The sequence below is a fragment of the Lampetra fluviatilis genome, chromosome 4, assembly GCF_964198595.1.
Source record: "Lampetra fluviatilis chromosome 4, kcLamFluv1.1, whole genome shotgun sequence".
NCBI classification, from domain to species: domain Eukaryota; kingdom Metazoa; phylum Chordata; class Hyperoartia; order Petromyzontiformes; family Petromyzontidae; genus Lampetra; species Lampetra fluviatilis.
In genome coordinates this window covers 14151148-14159844 of record NC_136278.1, presented here as the reverse complement: position 1 = coordinate 14159844, position 8697 = coordinate 14151148, and the positions used below count along the sequence as shown (strand labels likewise).

At 40.6% G+C, this 8697-nt stretch overlaps 1 protein-coding gene across 1 annotated transcript; it reads right to left on the bottom strand.

The window, feature by feature from the left end:
- Positions 1-2342: 2342 nt before the first annotated feature.
- LOC144931386 (free fatty acid receptor 3-like) lies at positions 2343-8432 on the bottom strand. Its single transcript, XM_078855192.1, is given in 3 exon segments — positions 2343-3384; positions 3386-3444; positions 8403-8432. Coding segments are annotated over 3 exon segments (1131 nt in total).
- Between the last annotated feature and the right edge of the window lie 265 nt (positions 8433-8697).

The following is an 8697-nucleotide window of genomic DNA, read 5'->3' as shown; positions in this document are numbered from 1 at the left end:
ATTGAAAAAAAATAGATGAAATATTTAAATGATAAGATAAAACATATATGAATTATATACATATGCATTACAATTTCAAAGAATTGAATATAATATATCGTATTCATGGGAGTAATATTTAGTAGCCTAACCTGTGCCGGACATACCTCTCCATTATTTTCCATTCTGGATGTAATAGGTGGTCACGAATAGCACCTGGCCATATTTTATTTATATGTATTACCAGGTAAAGCCCACTGACCTATATAGCTCTTAGAAGAGACCTGGCTGCAAATTATAGCTCAAATAAATGGCGTGTTATTTGTAAATCTATAGCAGTAAAATACTCTAAACGCATGTTTCTAAATGTGGAGGAAAAAACCAGAGGACCTGGAGAAAAATCCACGTGACTGCGGGGAGGACATGCAAACTCCATATATACAGGTGTCAGAGATCGAACCCATGCACCTCCTACATTCGAGGCAAGGTAGTTAACATCTCGCCACCGTGGCGAGGAATCATGGTGTGTGTCTTTGTATACGGGCAATGTTTTCCCTTCCGTAGTCAAAACAAGTCTAAAGTACACTATGCCAAATCATTGCAGTTCACAATAGATATGCGGCACAATAAGATGGCCGTGGTGGTTGTACGGATGCACTCGCAGAGACATTTCTAGAAAGGTCAATCTTGGTTTTCAAGTCCAGCAGGATGGACAAGGCTTTTTTGCTTTCTGAAAGCACCAGCCAATTCTAAGCTAAGAGCAAGACGAGGGAGATGCTGCAGGGACACGACATAAATTCCTACCCACGAGTAGAGCCCATAAAGCAGGCTGTCTTCAATCAGAATCACATAGTTGTGTCGTGTACACAAAATTGTCCTGTAATAATAGAACTGTTCCTCAATAGACAGAGTGATTTTGCAAAGTGCAGAGATATTCCAGAGTGTGACAGTGATTCTGCCATATAAAAACGGACACGCGTGTGGCTCTCTTTACCTCATGGCCAATGCCACTGATGTCAACGCACCTCGCAATCACTTCTGTCTGCCAGATCTCTTAACTCTTGCACAGTTAGTAGCTAACCAACTGTGTGCCCCCAACACAGCGATTGTGAACCCAGTGTTGTGGTGATGGGGTCATGGACATTAGCTTCACTGGGTTTTCAGACAAAAATGACCATGCACTTGTGGTGTAGGCCATTCATACTGCATTAACACATGTTTCTTGCTGGCCTTAATAAGCACTCACAAATGGTAATTGGGGATCTGTGTGGTGTGTGCATGAGTGTGTATGTATTATGTATACTTGTATGTATCATGTCGGGGTGTCTGTGTGTGACTTACCTATATCAAGAGAGAAGACTCTTCAAAATGATGAATTTAGTTATTCAGACACTGGATCCAAATATATGTCATATTTATGGATGATGCAAACCCACCAATTCCTGAAGAACTGCATTTTGCTTGTCTTAAATCGCCATCAATCAATTGAGCCATTTATTTATTATCATATGTCATTTTTCTCCAGGTCCTCCGGTGTTTCCCTCCACATTTAGAATCAACATGCGTTTAGAGTATTTGGCTGCTATAAATATCCACGTGATAAGCCGCCTCATTGGGCTATCACTTGTGGGCAGGTTGCTTCTGAAAAAGAGCTATTTCGCTCAGTGGGCCTTACCTCGTAAAATAAAATAATAGTTAAAAGTTTAGTTTTTAGATGACAACAATGCAGTTCTTCAGCAGGGAACTTTTGGTACACATACTAGACTGGTTTCTGTTAGAAATTTTTTTTTTCAATTTCCAGATTGGAATCGCTGTGCATTAATTTCTGGGAGGATCAGGGAAGCATGTTTTGAGGTGGAGTTTTCAGTACATTGTGGCAGAGTGGACATGGAGCAATGCTTTATGAATAGCATAGATTAGCGTGCTGACTCACTACCCAGGTGTGGATTGCCATGAATCTTACAGGTAGAACAGTGGCTGAAACATTGTGGGGAAACTGCAATTCAGGAACCCCACCATAGCTTCTCCCACTTTGGTGAATACTGCTGGGTGTACTGTATGGGCTGCAGTTTGCTCATGGAGGGAGGTGTGGACATGTCAATGCTTGGGTTAAATGTCCACAAGCCTGGCCATCAATATGTCAAACAGGGTGGACTTTTGGCTTGAAATCCTTTGTAAATTGAGCTTCCATTATTAAATGATGCACACATATAAACACAGCTTAACACGACACGAGCATATAAGGTTGACACACTCCCTCTCAAAACAAACAGATTTTCTTCCAAAAGGAAAATACCCTAGTCAGAAATTCATACCGGAGTTCCATAACTCAAGTTCCTCTTACAGACATATTTGAATTCGTACTAATCGGTCATGGCTGCCACCCTTGAGACAGGCTCCCTGCATTTTAACATTTTTTTAATAGAATTACGAAATGAAGAAGAGGCAACATAGATGATAAGTGGATCAAATAGGCTGTTTGACACGCTCAGGCAAAGTGCTACATCTCGGAATGTGAGAAGACTATTCGGAGAAAAAGCATTGATTTTACTTTGTATGAAGCCTGTTATGTGTGTTGAATTGTAAGGAATGAAGCACACAATATAGGTGATTAAGCTCACAGCTGTTATTTTCGCGGCATGAATCTTCTTTTTCCTACTTAACAGTTCTGTCTGCCCTCTTTGCATGACCAGTACTCTCACGACATTTCCATAGCAAAACAACGCTGTGACCAGGGACGCGAGGTAGACAGCAAAGAACAAATAAAGCCTGTACGCCATCACGAATGCTGCATCTACTGCAGTGAATTTTTCGTAGCACTGGACAATAAATAAACTGCCATTGTTAGCAGTGACGTTGTCGTAGCTAAGAAAATGTTTGACTTGGGTCACAGGCAGAATATTAATCATGCTGAAGACCCAGCACAGCAGGCAGAGGAGCCACGCTACCTTGGGTTGACACAGGCGCGAGATCCGCAGTGGATGCACAATTGCCACATACCTGTCCACGCTTATGACGGCCAACAGTATGAGGTTGGCATAGAAATTAATGAAGAATAACATTATATGAAAAATGCATGTAAGTCCTGACAAAATCCATATTTTTTTTCTAAAGTGATAGTCAATTTTTATTGGTAGAAAGAGCAGGAAGAGCAAGTCCCCCGCCGCCAGATTGAGCATGTAGATGGACATGGACGACTTCTTCTTTCGGATGAGCACCCACAAAGCGAGCGCATTTAGTGGGATGCCCAGAATCACAGTGATGGCATAAAAGGAGGGAATGATCCAAAACTGAAAGAGCTCGATCACGTCCATTCTTCCAGAAAGACCACGCGCTGCTGTAAAAAAGAAGACGCAAATGTTGTCTTTGTGCATTACAAAGTACCACAGAAAAGAGTTAGCAGCAGTCATTCCATGCCAAATCACACAGCAACGATGGTGATGATGAAGATGATAATGGTCGTGAAGTATTATGATATTGCTAATGAAAGTGATGCTGAACGACCCCTTGTTTATTTTGTTTTGTCATGCTAATATTTGTTTTGCTGTACCTTAACGCGTGCTGTGTCTGATCACAACATGTGCTAATTGTACTAATCACATCTGGTGATTTCACTTTGTTGATTTTCGTTTTGTTTCTTATTGCCTGTTACTCCTCCAACTGTTTGTTTATCCGTTTCAGCAATATGTAAATTTTCCACTCCTTTGACAAAATATCCCTGCACCATATAGCTTTTTCTTTTGCAGTTCCAATGTCATCTGGCGACTGCTGTTACATCCTCCTGGAAGTAGTACAAGCCACTCCTGCTGTCTTATACTGGACTGCAGGTATTCTACTGCCATTTCAACCTACTCTAGGGTTACCTCTTTTTCTAGCTCTTCAGTATTTGCAAGCAAAACACATCTATACAGAATCCCGTTTGGCTAACAGCAGATTACTCATGATCCCGTCATCCGTGATGAGAAACAAGGAGGTGCATGTAATATCCTCATAGAGATAATGTGAAGCTTTAAATCGCCCTTTAATCCGTGACACTGCTTTATCGAGTGATGTGCTTCATGTTTTCACTCACAGAACTCAAACTTGTTTCTGCCTGCAATGCGGCGGTCTGAGATGAGTTGTGTTCACCCCTCTAGGCTCTCCTGTTGAAATATGAAAAAAAACGAGATAAGTGAGCTCATTTGCCATTTGCCAGGGCAACATCGTTTGACCGAAAGTGACAGCATCCATTTTTGTGTTTCACAACTTTCAGAGGAACCCCTCTGCCACGTCACAGGGGTTGAACCCCGTCACTGGACATACCCCAGTAATAGCGATGGGGGCCTTCTTACACCTGCTCCATCGCATATGGGATGATTAATGCTGGGATGCAGAAATGCCCGGTTTCCTTCTGACCCAGGCTCACACGACCACAGGGCCCGGCGCCTGCTGAGTTGGCACTCCACAGTGAGCGACCAGTGCACAACCAAGTCGCTCTCAAAATCATGAAACTTAATCACTTCCTGCAACTGATCTGTCCACATTTGAGCCGTTGCACAACAAGAAAATTAATCGGCACATCCAGGATTTTAACAGGCGATCATTGTTCGCGAATGTGCAGCACACGATAAAATATGTTGCTACAAATCGCCGGGTAAATCAATGTATCGTTTACATAGCGTTTTGTTGTGGACATGATTTCCCACTCCTGTTTTGTTCTTACCGAATTGAAATCTTTTCATTGGTTTTCGTAGGCTTGATTGGAGATGGAAAAGTTACTGCATTTGATCAAGACATATTCAGTCTTAGATATATTCAGGTGACGTTGTGGCGAGATGTTAACTACCTCACCTGGTATACAGGAAGTTGCAGATTCAATCCCGACCCTGGTGCCTGTACATATGGAATTTGCATGTTTTTTCCCGTGTTCGCATGGATTTTTCTCTGGGTCCTCCAGGTTTTCCCTCCACATTTAGAATCAACATGCGTTTGAGTAATTGGCTGCTATAATTTTCCACGTGATAAGCCACTTCATTGAGCTATAATTTGTGGCCAGGTCGCTTCTGAAAAAGAGCTATTTAGCTCAGTGGGCCTTACCTGGTAAAATAAAAAAAAATAGTTCAAAGTTTAATTTATAAGATGACAACAATGCAGTTCTTCAGCAGAGTAGTTTAAATATTCCAGTCGTGCACGATGCAAAATGCCACTTCAAAAAGTTGTTTAAACAGGAATCAGCATCAGCATGTGTGGGATGTGACTTACAATAACCCTTTCTGTACCACAATGATTACATTACGCTAATTTATCGTATCATACAATACACAATTACACGTAAAATATAGCCTTTTAATACCCTAATAAATTGACTCAAATGGCACAAACAGCTCTTACAGTTGCTCTTCAAACCATGCAGAGGTTCCTGTGTTTATCTTATAGTTAAGCTATTTACATTGCGAAAGCAAATGTACAAAACCTTCAGCAATCCCCATCACGCAGCACTGCTGTGGTTTTCTATGATAGCCATGTACCTTGGGAAGCTGCTGTTGCATTCCCATAAAAAAATAAAATGTAACCTTTCACCACTGTCACTCCAGGCAGCCTCTGGACTTCCATGAGCTCGTGATGTAAGGGACCCCGAGTGTTTTTCATACAGGATTCATGCTACTTGCATCTTACACGGACAATTTCGCTCAGTTGTGACTTGTTATTTTTGTGCCAGTGAAGGTCACAGTCCTACAAGGCCCCAAATAATTTAAAGACAATGTAAACAACAATTATATCTATATGATCGCCAGAAGCTTGATTATAGTTTACTTAATAAAGTGCTTTATGTTTCTATAACACATTATGCACATACGGTATATAACAGTGTATACACTTGAGAGGCTCCTGATTAAAAACAGCCATTTTATGTTATCATTGGGAAAGAGCAACAATAAGATAATATTAATCATGTTTAACTCCCGAACAACATATCCAATAAGGTTCACAATGAAGATGCTATTGCAAAACAAATACCAGTCTGTTGGCCATCTGGAAGTGTAGCAGGTGTAACTTGTACGTTCAACTCAGCAAGTCTTTAAGCGATGGTATATACAAACTAGAGGATTATAGAGTATGGGATCTACTCACCAGGTTTTAAAGAGGTCTCCTTCACTACAGCCCCTTTCTATGTGGACCAGCTATTTATGCCAAGAGTTCTACAATTTGCATCAATATCTCACCAAATATGGTGGGACTGGAACATGTAATATCAACAAATGCTAAAGCCGTACAAAGGTTAAAATAACTCAGAATTGTGGGAGTTGTTGATAACACTTGTGCAGGTGTTGTCGATCAGTAGTCCAGTCAGCATTTTAAGGAAGAGGCATTCAGGGACACATTACGAAAGGCAGAGATTCAAACAGCACTCTGACATCCGGTAATGAAGCAATACGGTCTGTTTGCAAGGCCCCACAGCAGATGCAGCCAGTATACAAGGATCAGATAATCTCTTCCTCGAAATTCTTGGCTACTAATACATGCGACAAAAAAGAATAATTGGGCTAAAATATTATTGTATTCCACTGTATTTTTTATCAGTAATCGTGAAATGCTTTGTGTTGTTTTTCCAGTCAAGTCACCCTTGAAAACATATTAGCTCAATGGGATTTACTTGGGAATTCCAGTCGGGTAAACCTTATAACTTGTTCTTTATTTATCTTCACCACGTAGAACCTGCAACACATACCAACTTACTGAATTATTCTATTTAGGCACCCCAAACTGCCCTTACCAGCTCCTTTTATCTGCTACGCCACCATTCTCGAACTTTCTCTGTCTTTTAACCAGATTTTCTGAATTCCCCCCAAAACGATCCTCCAACCCCTCAGTTACATTTCTCTTTTCCCGGGATTTTCTAAATGAATCTCTCTGCCAATCTGTTTTGAATGTTACCACCCTCAAATCAGATTGTGCGCTCAATGTCAGCTGCCCATTTTAGAGACTACCATTGGGAATTGTAAGCATATAATTTTAAACCATAAGTCGTTACAATCGATGCGCTTTATTTATTTATTACAATAGATGATAAGGATATAATGGTTCACCTACTCCGCCATTTCCTGAATTGCCACAATTTGCCCTTTGTGCGTATGAATCAGAAATGGTTTAAATCCATAGATCCTCAGTGGTGTAAATATAGAGAATTAGATTAGTGTCAATCTGTAGAATCTGTATTGTATTGGAATGAATTTTAAAAAATCTGTAGTTTTATGAATCTGTAGAATCTGTAGAGCTGTGAATCTAGAGCATCGACACTGGTATAACATCTAAAACCATGTGTAAATGAAAATAGTTCCATAATGCAACATTTGATCTATTTTGCACGAATAGTCGTTATTTACAAAATAATCACAATGCACTGTAATGTTTAATACTCAAAACCAATGGAAATCTTCTTCTTGGTTCTTTCGGTAAAGTCACGTAGAAGGGAAATAATAAAATAATAAAAATAAAACATAATAAAAATACAATTCTCACGACGTTTCGGCCACAACGCAAGCAGCCGTCCTCAGGTGAAGAACAGGTCTGTCGGAAAGACAGCGTCTGAATGGGCACCACCAGGCTTGGCAGCGTATATTTAAGCTGGGTTGGAGGGGGAAGGGGCGCCTTGACAAAGTAATTTGCATATCAAGAGGAATTTAGCATATTTATGGGAAATGCAGATATGGGATTAGTCACTACTTGTGGAATGCGTACGAGGTGGGGGGGGTTTTCAAAGTCATATTATGCCCGTGCATTATGCAGTATGCAGGATTAGCAGCATCAAAGGGAGGGAGTAGGGTTAGCAGTAATAGAGGGAAGGAATTTTAATAGTAAGGAGCTGCAGCAGCTAACCCACCACGTAAAAAATTAAAATATAAACTACATCAGTATCATCAATATACTAAATATACTCTCCAATAAGCTGAGCTACTAACAGTAAGTCATACATTACAATTCTATGTCGCAAAACATATAATATGCCTCCAGCTAAACTTTTTTTCTCTTAAATTACACGGGTCGACCCCGTACTATATACTGCCATAGACAAACCCAACATTAAATGATATACTGCATTACTATACACCACCATATACCTTAGACTATACATTGTAATATTACACTATGTATTATTCTGGTATGCAGTAGGGTGGGTAGAATAATACATAGTGTAATATTACCTTAGTAGCACACTCCAGGTTCAGCAGCAGTGCCTTCAACGCCTCTGAGTGAGCAGCAATCATCAGCATACACCTGTTTCGTTCCTTATATAGAGGCGTAGATGTGGTGACCACACTTCTGCGCTCTTGTGCAAAGTGGGGGTGGGGGGGATTAATGAGCCAACGTACATTATGCACGCGCATTATGCAAGCCCTTTGATCTTGTCCTTCCTGTCCATTGTGTATTAAAATAAATCTTGACTTAAAGCTTTCGTGACTGCAGGAATTCATATTTTTGGGTCTTTCGGTAAAGCCACGTAGATAGAAAAATAATACAAATAATATCACGACGTTTTCTTGTCAACCTCCACAGTCAGCAGTGTGGGTATGTGGAGCGAGGTGCAAATGATTGACTGGCGGCCCTTTTGATTGGGGTAGACCAGGGGTCCTCAAACTTTTTAAACAGGGGGCCAGTTCACTGTCCCTCAGACCGTTGGAGGGCCGGACTATAGTTAAAAAAAACTATGAACAAATTCCTATGCACACTGCATATATC